The 22124-nt window shown below is 43.2% G+C and overlaps 1 protein-coding gene across 1 annotated transcript in view; it reads right to left on the bottom strand.

Annotated features, from left to right (window-relative positions):
- Nucleotides 1-22124, bottom strand: part of LOC132814202 (calsequestrin-1-like) — a 96260-nt gene that overhangs the window by 11273 nt on the left and 62863 nt on the right. The window contains exons 6-8 of the mRNA XM_060823416.1: nucleotides 3787-3917; nucleotides 2616-2661; nucleotides 1009-1063 (exon numbers count right to left, since the gene is read on the bottom strand). Of these exons, the coding sequence (XP_060679399.1) occupies nucleotides 1009-1063; nucleotides 2616-2661; nucleotides 3787-3917 (232 nt within the window). The remainder of the gene's footprint in view (nucleotides 1-1008; nucleotides 1064-2615; nucleotides 2662-3786; nucleotides 3918-22124) is intronic.

A 22124-nucleotide genomic window follows, 5' to 3' on the forward strand; every position in this document is an offset into this window, starting at 1 on the left:
AGGAAACCCACACAGACACGGGGAGAACGTGCAAACTCCACCCAATCAGTTGCCTGAGGTGGGAATTGAACCCGGGTCTCTGGCGCTGGGAGGCAGCAGTGCTAACCCACTGTGCCACCACGCCACCCACAGGTGAGGGGGAGCTGCAGATAAAGGGTGGTGGCGAAGTGAAAGCAGGTTGAGGGTATGGCCTGGGGTTGGTCAATGGAGCTGGTTGGTGACAGGGATGGTGGGGGGGTGGGGGAGAGGGGGTGGAGGGGCACGGGAAGGGGAATGGCAAAGGGAGGTTAGCTGAAAGCGGAGAACCCGGTGTTGAGTCCTCTGGGCAGCTCAGGCCGAAGGTGAGGCCTTTGTTCCTCCAGTGTGTGGTTCGGGTCCATTGTGGTCACGTGGGAAAGGGAGAGGGGAAGGGGGATTGAAATGGGCGGAGAACGGGAGGTTCAGTCAGCCCCTCCCACCCCGTGCGGACCTGGGGGTGATGCTCACCGACACGTTCCCGAATTTACCCTCGCTCTCCCCCAACGTGGAGAATGGTCACCTTGCCGTCTCCACCTCCTGACGCTGCCTGGCCTGCTGTGTTCTTCCAGCCCCCTCTGGTCTGCACGGGCTGTTTTGTTTTTGGTTTCCTCTTGGCCGATTTAAACAAAAAAGAACTGACCCCTCCCCGCCAAACCCCGCGAGAGGGCGAATCTGAGCATTCAATCCCCCAGGGCATAGGGTACGCCCGGACGCTGAGTAAAGTTACAGAGGAGCTCGCTGGTTAATGAGTGATGGGTGTTAGGATCGGCCGCAATGGCAGGGCAACGTCGAGGGGCCGAATGGCTTCCTCCTGCTTTGGGATCTGGCGCTCCCACCACTCCTGAACGTGGCCCACCCCAGCGCAGTCCGGGCTGAGGATTGCGCCGGCAACATAGTGGAATAGCTGTGATTCGAACGCACCCCCCCTGCCTCACCACCGTACGGCCCACCCCTCGGTGTCCGCACACTCCCAGTCTCTGGGAAACTCACCTGCATCATCTTCCTCTGCAAAGACCACAATGTGTATCCCGTTTATATCGTCCTCCTGGAGAGAGAGAGAGAGAGAGAGAGAGAGAGAGAGAGACACGGGGAGAGAAGGAGAGAGAGGAGAGGGGGAGAGGGGGAGAGAGGGAAAGAGGGAGATGTGGGGAGAGAGAGAGGGGGAGGGGGGAAGAGACAGGAGGAGAGAGAGAAAAATGGGGGAGAGAGGGGGTAGGGGGGAGAGAGAGAGTGTGGGAGAAGGGGAGAGACAGGAGGAGAGAGAGAGAGAGAAAAACGGGGGAGAGAGGGAGAGAGAGAGGAGGGGGAGAGGGGGAAAGAGGGAGAGAGGGAGCGATGGGGAGAGAGAGAGGGGGGGAGGGGGGAAGAGACAGGAGGAGAGAGAGAAAAATGGGGGAGAGAGGGGGTAGGGGGGAGAGAGAGAGTGTGGGAGAAGGGGAGAGACAGGAGGAGAGAGAGAGAGAGAAAAACGGGGGAGAGAGGGAGAGAGAGAGGAGGGGGAGAGGGGGAAAGAGGGAGAGAGGGAGCGATGGGGAGAGAGAGAGGGGGGGGAGGGGGGAAGAGACAGGAGGAGAGAGAGAAAAATGGGGGAGAGAGGGGGTAGGGGGAGAGAGAGAGTGTGGGAGGGGGGGAGAGACAGGAGGAGAGAAAGAGAGAAAAACAGGGGAGAGAGGGAGAGAGAGAGAAGGGGGGAGAGGGGGAAAGAGGGAGAGAGGGAGCGATGGGGAGAGAGAGGGGGAGAGGGGGGTGGGAAGAGACAGGAGGAGAGAGAGAGAGAAACGGGGGGGGGGAAGGGAGAGGGAGAGAGGGGGAGAGGTGGGAGAGAGAGCGGGAGAGAGGGGGGAAAAGGAGGAGAGAGAGAGAGAAAAACAAGGGAGAGAGGGAGAGAGGTGGAGGGGAGAGAGAGAGACAGGGTGAGACGAGGAGAGAGTGAGAGAGGGGGAGAGAGAGAGAGGTGGGGGAGAGCGGGGTTGGGGAGTGGGGAGAGAGAAAGAGAGAGACAGGGAAAGCAAGGTTGGGAGAAAGAAGGAGAGAGAGAGAGACAGCGAGTGAGAGCAAGACAGAAAGAGAGAGACAGGGAGACAGAGAGAGGGGGACAGACAGAGAATCAAACAGATGGAGAGAGAGAGAGAGAGAGAGTGACAGAGAAAGAGAGAGTGACAGAGAAAGAGAGAGACAAAGGAAGACACAGAAAGAGAGAAACAGGGAGAGATGGAGAGACAGAGAGAGAAAGAGAGAGACAGAATGAAAAGAAATGTCAGTGAGATTTCAGTGAGGTTAGTAGAATAATTGCAGTATGCTGTCTCCCTGTATTGACCCGCGGAGAGTTCCTGACACTGACCCGGCTCCCTCAGAGCCTGCTCTCAGAGTGAACAGTACCTCTGACCAGCCGGTCTACATCTGTCAGCCAGGGCTCCCTGATTGGACCGGGATAACAGCCCCACTCAGGGGACTCCTGTACCCGGAGGTGCCCCTGGCTGACCTCGCGGCAATCGCGAGAGTTAGACAAAGGGTCAACTAGCCCGCAGGTCATGGACAGTGAAGGCAGAGCAAAGGGACAAGCAGAAAGGTGAGGGGCAGGAGATGCTGACACTTACCCAGGTTTCATACATGCTGTCAGGCTTCAACTTCCTGAGAGTGGCTCTGAAATGATACACAACATCAGCTCAAACACAGTCAGATGCACAGCACAGCTCCCACACCACGTTCCCCCATCAAACACTCCCAGGACAGGGACAGCACGGGGTTAGATACAGAGTAAAGCTCCCTCTACACTGTCCCCATCAAACACTCCCAGGACAGGGACAGGATGGGGTTAGATACAGAGTAAAGCTCCCTCTACACTGTCCCCCATCAAACACTCCCAGGACAGGGACAGAACGGGGTTAGATACAGAGTAAAGCGCCCTCTACACTGTCCCCATCAAACACTCCCAGGACTGGGACAGCACGGGGTTAGATACAGAGTAAAGCTCCCTCTACACTGTCCCCCATCAAACACTCCCAGGACAGGGACAGCACAGGGTTAGATACAGAGTAAAGCTCCCTCTACACTGTCCCCCATCAAACACTCCCAGGACAGGGACAGCACGGGTTAGATACAGAGTAAAGCTCCCTCTACACTGTCCCCCATCAAACACTCCCAGGACAGGGACAGCACGGGGTTAGATACAGAGTAAAGCTCCCTCTACACTGTCCCCATCAAACACTCCCAGGACAGGGACAGGATGGGGTTAGATACAGAGTAAAGCTCCCTCTACACTGTCCCCCATCAAACACTCCCAGGACAGGGACAGCACGGGGTTAGATACAGAGTAAAGCTCCCTCTACACTGTCCCCATCAAACACTCCCAGGACAGGGACAGAACGGGGTTAGATACAGAGTAAAGCGCCCTCTACACTGTCCCCATCAAACACTCCCAGGACTGGGACAGCACGGGGTTAGATACAGAGTAAAGCTCCCTCTACACTGTCCCCCATCAAACACTCCCAGGACAGGGACAGCACGGGGTTAGATACAGAGTAAAGCTCCCTCTACACTGTCCCCCATCAAACACTCCCAGGACAGGGACAGCACGGGTTAGATACAGAGTAAAGCTCCCTCTACACTGTCCCCCATCAAACACTCCCAGGACAGGGACAGCACGGGGTTAGATACAGAGTAAAGCTCCCTCTACACTGTCCCCCATCAAACACTCCCAGGACAGGGACAGCACGGGGTGAGGTACAGCGTAAAGCTCCCTCTCTCTCTTCTAGCTGGTTTATTTACCTTTTATGTTTGTTCACATAATCTACAATTTCTTTCTCTGTTTGTGTTTTTCCTGGTAATGTGTCAGATTCATCCATAAATGGCTCGTAGAAATCAATTTGGTTCAATTTGAGATCGAGATCATTTGCGACCTGTGGAACAGAGAGATCCAGGTAAATCACAGGGCGATGCTGGCTCACAGAAAGGGTGGACAGTGATGATTGGCTCAGTCCCTTAAAAGGAGAAAGTGAGGACTGCAGATGCTGGAGATCAGAGCTGAAAATGTGTTGCTGGAAAAGCGCAGCAGGTCAGGCACCATCCAAAGAGCAGGAGAGTCAACGTTTTGGGCATAAGCCCTTCTTCAGCCCTTGCTCATTCCTGAGGAAGGGCTCATGCCCGAAACGTCGACTCTCCTGCTCCTTGGATGCTGCCTGACCTGCTGCGCTTTTCCAGCAACACATTTTCAGCTCAGTCCATTAAAACCTTGTTTAACTTTCACAACGGAAACTGGCCAAAACTTCATTCTGCCATTATACCTCAGTTCAACGTTAGTATGTCATCATACGCATCACCGAAATCAAATCTCGATTCAACCAACAACCATTATTCATCTCTGAGTAAACCATGTCATCGTTCCATTCACTTTCATCACTCCCTCAATTCAATACCATCACCACACTCTCAATTCAACATTTCACTGCTCCCTCAATTCAATACAATCATCACTCCCTCAATTCAATACAATCATCGCTCCCTCAATTCAATACAATCACCGCTCCCTCAATTCAACATTTCACCGCTCCCTCAATTCAATACAATCACTGCTCTCTCAATTGAATACAATCATCGCTCCCGCAATTCAATACATTCACTGCGCTTTCAATTAAATATAAGCAAAACTCCCTCAATTCAATACAATTATGACTCCCTCAATTTCATACAATTACTGCTCCCTCAATTCAATACAATCATCGATCTCACAATTCAATGCATTCACCGCTCCCTCAATTCAATACAATCACCGCTCCCTCAATTTAGTACAATCACCACCCCCTCAATTCAATACAATCACCGCTCCCTCAATTCAATACAATCACCACTCTCCCAATTCAATACAATCACCGCTCCCTCAATTCACTACAATCACAGCTCCCTCAATTCAATACTGTCACCACTCACACAATTCAATACAAACACAGCTCCCTCAATTCCATACAATTACCGCTCCCTCAATTCAGTACAATCACTGCTCTCTCAATTCAATACAATCACCGCTCCCTCAATTCAATACAATCACCGCTCCCTCAATTCAATACAATCACCGCTCCCTCAATTCAATACAAACACAGCTCCCTCAATTCAATACAATCACCGCTCCCTCAATTCAATACAATCACCGCTCCCTCAATACAATACAATCACCGCCCCTTCAATTCAGTACAATCACCGCTCCCACAATTCAGTACAATCCCAAATCCCTCAATTCAATACAACCACCACTCCCTCAATTCAATATATTCACCACTCCCTCAATTCATGACAGTCACCACACACTCAATTCAATACAATCATCGCTCCCTTAATTCAACACAATCACTGCTCCCTCAATTCCATACAATCACTGCTCCCTCAACTTAATACAATTACTGCTCCCTCATTTTAAAACAATCACCACTCCCTCAATTCAATACAATCACCGCTCTCTCAATTCAATGCAATCACAGCTCCCTCAATTCAATACAATCACCGCTTCTTAAATTCCATAAAATCACTGCTCCCTCAATTCAATACAATCATCGCACTCTGAATTCCATACAATCACCACTCTCTCAATTCAATACAATCACCGCCCCCACAATTCAATAAAATCCCCAATCCGTCAATGCAACACAATCACCGTTCCCTCAATGCAACACAATCACCGTTCCCTCAATTCAATACAATCACCGCTCCCTCTATTTAATACAACCACCACTCCCTAAATTCAATACAATCACTGCTCCGTCAATTCCATACAATCACCACTCTCCCAATTCAATACAATCACCGCTCCCTCAATTTATTACAATCATTGCTCCCTCAATTCAATATAATCATCGCACCCTCAATTCAATACAATCACTGCGCTCTCAATTCAATAGAATCATCGCTCCCTTAATTCAATACAATCATTGCTCTCTCAATTCCATACAATCACCACTCAGTCAATTCCAAAGAATCACTGCTCTCTCAATGCAATACAATCATCGCTCCCTCTATTTAATACAACCACCGCTCACTCAATTCAATACGATCACCACACCCTCAATTCAATACAATCACTGCTCCCTCAATTCAATACGATCACCACACCCTCAATTCAATACAATCAACGCTCCCTCAATTCAATACAATCGCCGCTCCCTCAATTCCATACAATCACCACTCAGTCAATTCCATACAATCACTGCTCTCTCAATTCAATACAATCACTGCTCCCTCAATTCAATACAATCATCGCTCCCTCAATTCAATACAATCACCGCTCCCTTTATTTAATACAACCACCTCTCCCTCAATTTAATATGATCACCACATACAAATTCGATAAAATCACTGCTCCCCCAATTCAATACAATCACCACTCACTCAATTCCATAAATCACCACTCCTTCAATTCAATACAATCACTGCTCCCTCAATTCAATACAGTCACCGCTCCCTCCATTCCATAAAATCACTGCTCCCTCAATTCAATACAATCACCACTCACTCAATTCAATACAATCACTGCTCCCTCAATTCAATACAATCACCGCTCACTCAATTCCATACAACCACCTATCACTCAATTCAATACGATCACCACTCCCTCAATTCAGTACAATCACTGCTCCCTAAATTCAATACAATCATCGCTCCCTCAATTCAATACAATCATCGCTCTCCCAATTCAATACAACCACCGCTCCCTCAATTCAATACAATCACTTCTCCCTCAATTCAATACAATCACAGCTCCCTCTATTCTATACAATCATCACCTCTTCAATTCAATACAATCACCGCTCCCTCAATTCAGTACAATCACCGCTCCCTCAATTCCATACAATCACCGCCCCCTCAATTCAATACAATCCCCAATCCCTCAATTCAATACAACCACCACTCTCTCAGTTCAATATATTCACCGCTCCCTCAATTCATGACAGCCACCACACCCTCAATTCAATACAATCATCGCTCCCTTAATTCAACACAATCACTGCTCCCTCAATTCCATACAATCACTGCTCCCTCAACTTAATACAATCACTGCTCCCTCATTTTAAAACAATCACCACTCCGTCAATTCCACGCTATCACCACTCCCTCAATTTAATAAAATCCCCAATCCCTCAATTCAATACAATCACTGCTCCCTCAATTCAATACAATCACAGCTCCCTCAATTTAATACAATCACCGCTCCCTGAATTCAATACAATCACCGCTCCCTCAATTCAATACGATAAGCACTCCCTCAATTCAATACAATCACCACTCTCCCAATTCAATACAATCACCGCTCCCTTAATTCAATACAATCACCGCTCACTCAATTTAATACAATCATTGCCCCCTCAATTCCGTATAATCACTGCTCCCTCAATTCACTACAATCACTGCTCCCTCAATTCAATACAATCACGCTCCCTCAATTCAATACAATCATCCCTACCTCAATTCAATACAATCATCACTCCCTCAATTCAATAAAATCACCACTCCCTCAATTCAATACAATCACCGCTCCCTCAATTCAATACAATCACTGCTTCCTCAATTCAATACAGTCACCGCTCACCCAATTCAATACAATCACCACGCCCTAAATTCCATAAAATCACTGCTCCCTCAATTCAATACAATCACCACTCACTCAATTCAATACAACCATCGCTCTCTCAATTCCATACAATCACCACTCTCTCAATTCAATACAATCATCACTCTCTCAATTCAATACAATCACTACTCCCTCAATTCCATACAATCACCGCTCGCTCAATTCAATACAATCACCACTCAGTGAATTCCATATTATCACTGCTCTCGCAATTCCATACAATCATCGCTCCATCAGTTCAATACAATCAAGGCTCTCTCGATTCAATGCAACCATCGCTCCCTCAATTCAATATAATCAACAATCCCTCAATTCAATACAATCACCGCGCTCTCAATTGAATACAATCACCGCTCCCTCAATTCAATACATTCACTGCGATTTGAATTCAATATAATCAACACTCCCTCAATTCAATACAATTATCACTCCCTCAATTCCATACAATTACCGCTCCCTCAATTCAATACAATCACCGTGACCTCAATTCAATACATTCACCGCCTCCTCAATTCAGTACAATCACTGCTCTTTCAATTCAATACAATCACCGCCCCCTCAATTCAATACAATCACAGCTCTTTCAATTCAATACAATCATCGCTCCCTCAATTCAATACAATCACCGCCCCCTCAATTCAGTACAATCACAGCACCCTCAATTCAATACAATCACCGCCCCCTCAATTCAATATATTCACCGCTCCCTCAATTCATGGCAGTCACCACGCCCTCAATTCAATTCAATTATTGCTCCGTCAATTCCATACAATCACCACTGTCTCAATTCAATACAATCACTGCCCCCTAAATTCAATAAAATCCCCCATCCCTCAATTCAATACAACCACCACTCCCTCAATTCAATACAATCACCATTCCATCAATTCAATACAATCATTGCTCAGTCAATTCAATAAAATCATCGCTCCCTCAATTCAGTACAATCACCGCTCACTCAATTCAATACAATCACCGTTCCATCAATTCAATACAATCATTGCTCGGTCAATTCAATAAAATCATCGCTCCCTCAATTCAGTACAATCACCACTCACTCAATTCAATACAATCATCGCTCCCTCAATTCAATACAATCACTGCCCCATAATTTGCATACAATCACTGCTCTCTCAATTCAATACAATTATCGCTCCCTCAATTCAGTACAATAACAGATCCCTGAACTCAACACAATCACCGCTCCCTCAGTTCAATAAAATCACAGCTCTCTATTCAATTCAATACAAACATCGCTCCCTCAATTCAATACATTCACCGCGTTCTCAATTCAATATAATCGACACTCCCTCAATTCAATACAATTATCCCTCCCTCAATTCCATACAATCACCGGTCCCTCAATTCCATACAATCACCGTTCCCTCAAATCAATACAATCACCAATTGCTCAATTCAATACAATCACCTCTCCCTCAATTCAATACAATCACCACCCCTTCAATTCAATACAATCATTCCTCTCTCAATTCAATACAATCACTGTCCCCTCAATTCAATACAATCACCGCTCTCTCAATTCAATACAATCACAGCTCTCTATACAATTCAATACAATCATCGCTCCCTAAATTCAATACTTTCACCACCCACTCAATTCAATACAATCACTGCTCCCTCAATTCATTATAATCACTGCTCCCTGAATTCAATACAATCACCGCTCCCTCAATTCAATGCAATCACAGTCCTCTCAATTTAATACAATCACGGCTCCATCAATTCAATACAATCACAGATCCCTCAATTCAATACAATCACAGATCCCTCAATTCAATAAAATCACACCTCTCGATTCAATACCATACAATCATCACTCCCTCAATTCAATACAATCACGACTCTCTCAATTCCATACAATCACCATTGCCTCAATTCAATACAATCACCCCTTCCACAATTCCATAAAATCACCGCACCCGCAATTCAGTACAATCACTGCTCCCTCAAATGAATACATTCACCACCCCCTCAATTCAATACAATCACCACTCCCTCAATTCAATACAATCACCACTCCCTCAATTCAAAATAATCACCGCTCTCTCAACTCAATGCAATCACCGCTCTCTCAATTCAATACAATCGCAGCTCCCTCAATTCAGCACAATCACCGCGCTCTCAATTCAATGCAATCTTCGCTCCCTCAATTCAATACAATCACCGCTCCTTCAATTCAATACAATCATCGCTCCCTAAATTCAATACTTTCACCACCCACTCAATTCAATACAATCACAGCTCCCTCAATTCAATAAAATCACTGCTCCGTCAATTCAATACAATCATCGCTCCCTCAATTCAAAATAATCACCGCTCTCTCAACTCAATACAATCACTGCCCTCTCTCAATTCAAAATAATCACCGCTCCTTCAATTCAATACAATCATCGCTCTCTCAATTCAATACAATCGCAGCTCCCTCAATTCAACACAATCACCGCGCTCTCAATTCAATACATTCACTGCTCCCTCAATTTAATACAATCACGGCTCTGTATTCAATTCAATACAATCATCACTCCCTCAATTCAATACAATCACTGCCCCCTCAATTCAACACAATCACCGCGCTCTCAATTCAATGCAATCATCGCTCCCTCAATTCAATACAATAACCGCTCTCTCAATTCAATACAATCACCGCTCCCTCAAATCAAAACAATCACAAATCCCTCAAATCCATACAATCACCGGTCCTTCAATTCAATACAATCACTGCTGCCTGAATTCAATACATTCACACCTCCCTCAATTCAATACAATCACCCCCTTCTCAATTCAATACAATCACAGCTCCATCAATTCAATACAATCACCCCCTTCTCAATTCAATACAATCACGGATCCATCAATTCAATGCAATCACCGCTCCCTCAATTCAATACAATCACTGCTCCCTCAATTCAATACAATCACGGATCTCTCAATTCAATACAATCACTGCTCCCTTAATTCAATGCAATCACCGCGCTCTCAATTCAATACAATCACAGCTCCCTCAATTCAATACTATCAACCCCCCAATTCAATACAATCACAGCTCCCTAAATTCAATACAACCATCGCTCCCTAAATTCAATACAATCACAGCTCCTCAATTCAATACAATAATAGCTCTGTCAGTTCCATACAATCACCGGCCCCTCAATTCCATACAATCACCGCTCTCTCAATTCAATACAACCACCACTCTCTCAATTCAATACATTCACTGCTCCCTCAATTCAATACAATCACCGCTCTCTCAATTCAATACAATCACCACTCTCTCAATTCAATACATTCACTGCTCCCTCAATTTAATACAATCACGACTCTGTATTCAATTCAATACAATCATCACTCCCTCAATTCAATACAATCACTGCCCCCTCAATTCAACACAATCACCGTGCTCTCAATTCAATGCAATCATCGCTCCCTCAATTCAATACAATAACCACTCTCTCAATTCAATACAATCACCGCACCCTCAAATCAATACAATCACAAATCCCTCAATTCCATACAATCACCGGTCCTTCAATTCAATACAATCACTGCTGCCTGAATTCAATACATTCACACCTCCCTCAATTCAATACAACCACCGGTCCCTCAATTCATTACAATCACAGCTCCCTCAATTCAATACAATCACCACCCCCTCAATTTAATGCAATCACCATCCCCTCAATTCAATACAATCATCGCTCCCTAAATTCAATACTTTCACCACCCACTCAATTCAATACAATCACCGCTCCCTCAATTCAATGCAATCACCGTCCTCTCAATTTAATACAATCACGGCTCCATCAATTCAATACAATCACAGATCCCTCAATTCAATACAATCACAGATCCCTCAATTCAATACAATCACACCTCTCGATTCAATACCATACATTCATCACTCCCTCAATTCAATACAATCACGACTCTCTCAATTCCATACAATCACGGCTCTCTCAATTCCATACAATCACCATTGCCTCAATTCAATACAATCACCCCTCCCACAATTCCATAAAATCACCGCGCCCGCAATTCAGTACAATCACGGCTCCCTCAATTCAATACAACCACCGGTCCCTCAATTCAATACAATCACAGCTCCCTCAATTCAATTCAATTATTGCTCCGTCAATTCCATACAATCACCACTTCCTCAATTCAATACTATCACTGCCCCCTAAATTCAATAAAATCCCCCATTCCTCAATTCAATACAACCACCACTCCCTCAATTCAATACAATCACCGTTCCATCAATTCAATACAATCATTGCTCCATCAATTCAATACAATCACTGCCCCATAATTTGCATACAATCACTGCTCTCTCAATTCAATACAATTATCGCTCCCTCAATTCAATACAATCACCACCTCCTCAATTCAAGACAATCATCGCTCCCTCAATTTAATACAAACATTGCTCCCTCAATTCAATACAACCACCGGTCCCTCAATTCAATACAATCACAGCTCCCTCAATTCAATTCAATTATTGCTCCGTCAATTCCATACAATCACCACTTCCTCAATTCAATACAATCACTGCCCCATAAATTCAATACAATCATCGCTCCCTCAATTCAATACAATCACCGCTCCTTCAATACAATACAATCACAGCTCCCTCAATTCAATACAATCATCACTCCCTCAATTCAATACAATCACCAGCCCCTCAATTCAATACAATCACAGCTCCCTCAATTCAATACAATCACTGCTCCCTCAATTCAATACAATCACAGCTCCCTCAATTCAATAAAATCACCGCTCCCTCAATTCAATATAATCACCGCTCTCTCAACTCAATGCAATCACCGCTCTCTCAACTCAATGCAATCACCGCTCTCTCAATTCAATACAATCGCAGCTCCCTCAATTCAACACAATCACCGCGCTCTCAATTCAATGCAATCATCGCTCCCTCAATTCAATACAATCACCGCTCTCTCAATTCAATACATTCACTGCACCCTCAATTTAATACAATCACGGCTCTGTATTCAATTCAATACAATCATCACTCCCTCAATTCAATACAATCACTGGCCCCTCAATTCAACACAATTGCCAAGCTCTCAAGTCAATGCAATCTTTGCTCCCTGAATTCAATACAGTCACCGCTCCTTCAATTCAATACAATCATCACTCCCTCAATTCAATACAATCACAGCTCCCTCAATTCAATAAAATCACCACTCCCTCAATTCAATACAATCACCGCTCCCTCAATTCAAAATAATCACAGCTCCTTCAATTCAATACAATCATCGCTCTCTCAATTCAATACAATCATCGTTCTCTCAATTCAATACAATCGCAGCTCCCTCAATTCAACACAATCACCGCGCTCTCAATTCAATGCAATCATCGCTCCCTCAATTCAATACAATCACCACCCCCTGAATTCAATGCAATCACCATCCCCTCAATTCAATACAATCATTCCTCCCCAATTCAATACAATCACTGCTCCCTCAATTCAATACAATCATCGCTCTCTCAATTCAATACAATCACCGTCCTCTATTCAATTCAATACAACCATCGCTCCCTCAATTTAATACATTCACCGCTCCCGCAATTCAATAAAATCACCACTCCCTCCATTCAATATAATCACTGCTCCCTCAATTCAAAACAATTATCGCTCTCTCAATTCAATACAATCACTGTCCTCTCAATTCAATACAATCAACGCCCTATCAATTCAATACAATCATGGCCCCATCAATTCAATACAATCACCGCCCTCTCAATTCAATACAATCACGGCTCCCTCAATTCAATACAATCACAGCTCCCTCAATTCAAAATAATCACCGCTCCCACAATTCAAAACAATCACAGCTCCCTCAATTCAACACAATCACCGCCCTCTCAATTCAATGCAATCATTGCTCCCTCAATTCAATACAATCACCGCTCTCTCAATTCAATACATTCACTGCTTCCTCAATTTAATACAATCACAGCTCTGTATTCAATTCAATACAATCATCACTCCCTCAATTCAATACAATCACTGACCCCTGAATTCAACACAATCACCGCACTCTCAATTCAATGCAATCATCGCTCCCTCAATTCAATACAATAACCGCTCTCTCAATTCAATACAATCACCGCTCGCTCAAATCAATACAATCACAAATCCCTCAATTCCATACAATCACAGCTCCCTCAATTCAATACAATCACCACCCCCTCAATTCAATGCAATCACCATCCCCTCAATTCAATACAATCAATCCTCCTCCAATTCAATACAATCACAGCCCCCTCAATTCAATGCAATCACCATCCCCTCAATTCAATACAATCATTCCTCCCTCAATTCAGTACAATCACAGCCCCCTCAATTCAATACATTCACCGCTTCCGCAATTCAATAAAATCACCACTCCCTCAATTCAATACAATCATCGCTCTCTCAATTCAATACAATCACCGTCCTCTCAATTCAATACAATCACGGCCCCATCAATTCAATACAATCACCGCCCTCTCAATTCAATACAATCACGGCTCCATCAATTCAATACAATCACCGCCCTCTCAATTCAATACAATCACGGCTCTGTATTCAATTCAATACAATCATCACTCCCTCAATTCAATACAATCACTGCCCCCTCAATTCAACACAATCACCGCGCTCTCAATTCAATGCAATCATCGCTCCCTCAATTCAATACAATAACCGCTCTCTCAATTCAATACAATCACCGCTCGCTCAAATCAATACAATCACAAATCCCTCAATTCCATACAATCACAGCTCCCTCAATTCAATACAATCACCACCCCCTCAATTCAATGCAATCACCATCCCCTCAATTCAATACAATCAATCCTCCTCCAATTCAATACAATCACAGCCCCCTCAATTCAATGCAATCACCATCCCCTCAATTCAATACAATCATTCCTCCCTCAATTCAGTACAATCACAGCCCCCTCAATTCAATACATTCACCGCTTCCGCAATTCAATAAAATCACCACTCCCTCAATTCAATACAATCATCGCTCTCTCAATTCAATACAATCACCGTCCTCTCAATTCAATACAATCACGGCCCCATCAATTCAATACAATCACCGCCCTCTCAATTCAATACAATCACGGCTCCATCAATTCAATACAATCACCGCCCTCTCAATTCAATACAATCACTGTTCCCTCAATTCAATACAATCACGGCTCTGTATTCAATTCAATACAATCATCACTCCCTCAATTCAATACAATCACTGCCCCCTCAATTCAACACAATCACCGCGCTCTCAATTCAATGCAATCATCGCTCCCTCAATTCAATACAATAACCGTTCTCTCAATTCAATACAATCACCGCTCGCTCAAATCAATACAATCACAAATCCCTCAATTCCATACAATCACAGCTCCCTCAATTCAATACAATCACCATCCCCTCAATTCAATGCAATCACCATCCCCTCAATTCAATACAATCAATCCTCCTCCAATTCAATACAATCACAGCCCCCTCAATTCAATGCAATCACCATCCCCTCAATTCAATACAATCATTCCTCCCTCAATTCAGTACAATCACAGACCCCTCAATTCAATACAATCATCGCTCCCTCAATTCAATACATTCACCGCTTCCGCAATTCAATAAAATCACCACTCCCTCAATTCAATACAATCACCGCGCTCTCAATTCAATGCAATCATCGCTCCCTCAATTCAATAAAATCACCACTCTCTCAATTCAATACATTCACTGCACCCTCAATTTAATACAATCACGGCTCTGTATTCAATTCAATACAATCATCACTCCCTCAATTCAATACAATCACTGCCCCCTCAATTCAACACAATCACCGCGCTCTCAATTCAATGCAACCATCGCTCCCTCAATTCAATACAATCACCGCTCCCTCAAATCAATACAATCACAAATCCCTCAAATCCATACAATCACCGGTCCTTCAATTCAATACAATCACTGCTGCCTGAATTCAATACATTCACACCTCCCTCAATTCAATACAAACACCAATCCCTCAATTCAGTACAATCATCGCTCCCTCAATTCAATACAACCACCAGTCCCTCAATTCAATACAATCACAGCTCCATCAATTCAATACAATCACCATCCCCACAATTCAATGAAATCACCATCCCCTCAATTCAATACAATCATTCCTCTCTCAATTCAATACAATCACCGCCCTCTCAATTCAATACAATCACTGCTCCCTCAATTCAATACAATCACGGCTCTCTCAATTCAAAATAATCACCGCTCCCTCAATTCAATACAATCACAGCTCCCTCAATTCAACACAATCACCGCGCTCCCAATTCAATGCAATCATCGCTCCCTCAATTCAATACAATCACCGCTCTCTCAATTCAATACATTCACTGCTCCCTCAATTTAATACAATCACAGCTCTGTATTCAATTCAATACAATCATCACTCCCTCAATTCAATACAATCACTGCTGCCTGAATTCAACACAATCACCGAGCTCTCAATTCAATGCAATCATCTCTCACTCAAATCAATACAATCACAAATCCCTCAATTCCATACAATCACCGGTCCCTCAATTCAATACAATCACTGCTGCCTGAATTCAATACATTCACACCTCCCTCAATTCAATACAATCACCAATCCCTCAATTCAATACAATCACCGCTCCCTCAATTCAATACAACCACCGGTCCCTCAATTCAATACAATCACCGCTCCCTCAATTCAATACAATCACCGCTCCCTCAATTCAATACAATCACCACCCCCTGAATTCAATGCAATCACCATCCCCTCAATTCAATACAATCATTCCTCCCCAATTCAATACAATCACTGCTCCCTCAATTCAATACAATCATCGCTCTCTCAATTCAATACAATCACCGTCCTCTATTCAATTCAATACAACCATCGCTCCCTCAATTTAATACATTCACCGCTCCCGCAATTCAATAAAATCACCACTCCCTCCATTCAATATAATCACTGCTCCCTCAATTCAAAACAATTATCGCTCTCTCAATTCAATACAATCACTGTCCTCTCAATTCAATACAATCAACGCCCTATCAATTCAATACAATCATGGCCCCATCAATTCAATACAATCACCGCCCTCTCAATTCAAAATAATCACCGCTCCCACAATTCAAAACAATCACAGCTCCCTCAATTCAACACAATCACTGCGCTCTCAATTCAATGCAATCATTGCTCCCTCAATTGAATACAATCACCGCTCTCTCAATTCAATACATTCACTGCTCCCTCAATTTAATACAATCACAGCTCTGTATTCAATTCAATACAATCATCACTCCCTCAATTCAATACAATCACTGACCCCTCAATTCAACACAATCACCGCACTCTCAATTCAATGCAATCATCGCTCCCTCAATTCAATACAATAACCGCTCTCTCAATTCAATACAATCACCGCTCGCTCAAATCAATACAATCACAAATCCCTCAATTCCATACAATCACAGCTCCCTCAATTCAATACAATCACCACCCCCTCAATTCAATGCAATCACCATCCCCCAATTCAATACAATCAATCCTCCTCCAATTCAATACAATCACAGCCCCCTCAATTCAATGCAATCACCATCCCCTCAATTCAATACAATCATTCCTCCCTCAATTCAGTACAATCACAGCCCCCTCAATTCAATACATTCACCGCTTCCGCAATTCAATAAAATCACCACTCCCTCAATTCAATACAATCATCGCTCTCTCAATTCAATACAATCACCGTCCTCTCAATTCAATACAATCACGGCCCCATCAATTCAATACAATCACCGCCCTCTCAATTCAATACAATCACGGCTCCATCAATTCAATACAATCACCGCCCTCTCAATTCAATACAATCACTGTTCCCTCAATTCAATACAATCACGGCTCTGTATTCAATTCAATACAATCATCACTCCCTCAATTCAATACAATCACTGCCCCCTCAATTCAACACAATCACCGCGCTCTCAATTCAATGCAATCATCGCTCCCTCAATTCAATACAATAACCGTTCTCTCAATTCAATACAATCACCGCTCGCTCAAATCAATACAATCACAAATCCCTCAATTCCATACAATCACAGCTCCCTCAATTCAATACAATCACCACCCCCTCAATTCAATGCAATCACCATCCCCTCAATTCAATACAATCAATCCTCCTCCAATTCAATACAATCACAGCCCCCTCAATTCAATGCAATCACCATCCCCTCAATTCAATACAATCATTCCTCCCTCAATTCAGTACAATCACAGACCCCTCAATTCAATACAATCATCGCTCCCTCAATTCAATACATTCACCGCTTCCGCAATTCAATAAAATCACCACTCCCTCAATTCAATACAATCACCGCGCTCTCAATTCAATGCAATCATCGCTCCCTCAATTCAATAAAATCACCACTCTCTCAATTCAATACATTCACTGCACCCTCAATTTAATACAATCACGGCTCTGTATTCAATTCAATACAATCATCACTCCCTCAATTCAATACAATCACTGCCCCCTCAATTCAACACAATCACCGCGCTCTCAATTCAATGCAACCATCGCTCCCTCAATTCAATACAATAACCGCTCTCTCAATTCAATACAATCACCGCTCCCTCAAATCAATACAATCACAAATCCCTCAAATCCATACAATCACCGGTCCTTCAATTCAATACAATCACTGCTGCCTGAATTCAATACATTCACACCTCCCTCAATTCAATACAAACACCAATCCCTCAATTCAGTACAATCATCGCTCCCTCAATTCAATACAACCACCAGTCCCTCAATTCAATACAATCACAGCTCCATCAATTCAATACAATCACCATCCCCACAATTCAATGAAATCACCATCCCCTCAATTCAATACAATCATTCCTCTCTCAATTCAATACAATCACCGCCCTCTCAATTCAATACAATCACTGCTCCCTCAATTCAATACAATCACGGCTCTCTCAATTCAAAATAATCACCGCTCCCTCAATTCAATACAATCACAGCTCCCTCAATTCAACACAATCACCGCGCTCCCAATTCAATGCAATCATCGCTCCCTCAATTCAATACAATCACCGCTCTCTCAATTCAATACATTCACTGCTCCCTCAATTTAATACAATCACAGCTCTGTATTCAATTCAACACAATCATCACTCCCTCAATTCAATACAATCACTGCTGCCTGAATTCAACACAATCACCGAGCTCTCAATTCAATGCAATCATCTCTCACTCAAATCAATACAATCACAAATCCCTCAATTCCATACAATCACCGGTCCCTCAATTCAATACAATCACTGCTGCCTGAATTCAATACATTCACACCTCCCTCAATTCAATACAATCACCAATCCCTCAATTCAATACAATCACCGCTCCCTCAATTCAATACAACCACCGGTCCCTCAATTCAATACAATCACCGCTCCCTCAATTCAATACAATCACCGCTCCCTCAATTCAATACAATCACCACCCCCTGAATTCAATGCAATCACCATCCCCTCAATTCAATACAATCATTCCTCCCCAATTCAATACAATCACTGCTCCCTCAATTCAATACAATCATCGCTCTCTCAATTCAATACAATCACCGTCCTCTATTCAATTCAATACAACCATCGCTCCCTCAATTTAATACATTCACCGCTCCCGCAATTCAATAAAATCACCACTCCCTCCATTCAATATAATCACTGCTCCCTCAATTCAAAACAATTATCGCTCTCTCAATTCAATACAATCACTGTCCTCTCAATTCAATACAATCAACGCCCTATCAATTCAATACAATCATGGCCCCATCAATTCAATACAATCACCGCCCTCTCAATTCAATACAATCACGGCTCCCTCAATTCAATACAATCACAGCTCCCTCAATTCAAAATAATCACCGCTCCCACAATTCAAAACAATCACAGCTCCCTCAATTCAACACAATCACCGCCCTCTCAATTCAATGCAATCATTGCTCCCTCAATTCAATACAATCACCGCTCTCTCAATTCAATACATTCACTGCTTCCTCAATTTAATACAATCACAGCTCTGTATTCAATTCAATACAATCATCACTCCCTCAATTCAATACAATCACTGACCCCTGAATTCAACACAATCACCGCACTCTCAATTCAATGCAATCATCGCTCCCTCAATTCAATACAATCACCGCTCTCTCAATTCAATACATTCACTGCTCCCTCAATTTAATACAATCACAGCTCTGTATTCAATTCAATACAATCATCACTCCCTCAATTCAATACAATCACTGCTGCCTGAATTCAACACAATCACCGAGCTCTCAATTCAATGCAATCATCTCTCACTCAAATCAATACAATCACAAATCCCTCAATTCCATACAATCACCGGTCCCTCAATTCAATACAATCACTGCTGCCTGAATTCAATACATTCACACCTCCCTCAATTCAATACAATCACCAATCCCTCAATTCAATACAATCACCGCTCCCTCAATTCAATACAACCACCGGTCCCTCAATTCAATACAATCACCGCTCCCTCAATTCAATACAATCACCGCTCCCTCAATTCAATACAATCACCACCCCCTGAATTCAATGCAATCACCATCCCCTCAATTCAATACAATCATTCCTCCCCAATTCAATACAATCACTGCTCCCTCAATTCAATACAATCATCGCTCTCTCAATTCAATACAATCACCGTCCTCTATTCAATTCAATACAACCATCGCTCCCTCAATTTAATACATTCACCGCTCCCGCAATTCAATAAAATCACCACTCCCTCCATTCAATATAATCACTGCTCCCTCAATTCAAAACAATTATCGCTCTCTCAATTCAATACAATCACTGTCCTCTCAATTCAATACAATCAACGCCCTATCAATTCAATACAATCATGGCCCCATCAATTCAATACAATCACCGCCCTCTCAATTCAATACAATCACGGCTCCCTCAATTCAATACAATCACAGCTCCCTCAATTCAAAATAATCACCGCTCCCACAATTCAAAACAATCACAGCTCCCTCAATTCAACACAATCACCGCCCTCTCAATTCAATGCAATCATTGCTCCCTCAATTCAATACAATCACCGCTCTCTCAATTCAATACATTCACTGCTTCCTCAATTTAATACAATCACAGCTCTGTATTCAATTCAATACAATCATCACTCCCTCAATTCAATACAATCACTGACCCCTGAATTCAACACAATCACCGCACTCTCAATTCAATGCAATCATCGCTCCCTCAATTCAATACAATAACCGCTCTCTCAATTCAATACAATCACCGCTCGCTCAAATCAATACAATCACAAATCCCTCAATTCCATACAATCACAGCTCCCTCAATTCAATACAATCACCACCCCCTCAATTCAATGCAATCACCATCCCCTCAATTCAATACAATCAATCCTCCTCCAATTCAATACAATCACAGCCCCCTCAATTCAATGCAATCACCATCCCCTCAATTCAATACAATCATTCCTCCCTCAATTCAGTACAATCACAGCCCCCTCAATTCAATACATTCACCGCTTCCGCAATTCAATAAAATCACCACTCCCTCAATTCAATACAATCATCGCTCTCTCAATTCAATACAATCACCGTCCTCTCAATTCAATACAATCACGGCCCCATCAATTCAATACAATCACCGCCCTCTCAATTCAATACAATCACGGCTCCATCAATTCAATACAATCACCGCCCTCTCAATTCAATACAATCACGGCTCTGTATTCAATTCAATACAATCATCACTCCCTCAATTCAATACAATCACTGCCCCCTCAATTCAACACAATCACCGCGCTCTCAATTCAATGCAATCATCGCTCCCTCAATTCAATACAATAACCGCTCTCTCAATTCAATACAATCACCGCTCGCTCAAATCAATACAATCACAAATCCCTCAATTCCATACAATCACAGCTCCCTCAATTCAATACAATCACCACCCCCTCAATTCAATGCAATCACCATCCCCTCAATTCAATACAATCAATCCTCCTCCAATTCAATACAATCACAGCCCCCTCAATTCAATGCAATCACCATCCCCTCAATTCAATACAATCATTCCTCCCTCAATTCAGTACAATCACAGCCCCCTCAATTCAATACATTCACCGCTTCCGCAATTCAATAAAATCACCACTCCCTCAATTCAATACAATCATCGCTCTCTCAATTCAATACAATCACCGTCCTCTCAATTCAATACAATCACGGCCCCATCAATTCAATACAATCACCGCCCTCTCAATTCAATACAATCACGGCTCCATCAATTCAATACAATCACCGCCCTCTCAATTCAATACAATCACTGTTCCCTCAATTCAATACAATCAC

Source organism: Hemiscyllium ocellatum, unplaced genomic scaffold, assembly GCF_020745735.1.
Source record: "Hemiscyllium ocellatum isolate sHemOce1 unplaced genomic scaffold, sHemOce1.pat.X.cur. scaffold_736_pat_ctg1, whole genome shotgun sequence".
Lineage (NCBI taxonomy): Eukaryota > Metazoa > Chordata > Chondrichthyes > Orectolobiformes > Hemiscylliidae > Hemiscyllium > Hemiscyllium ocellatum.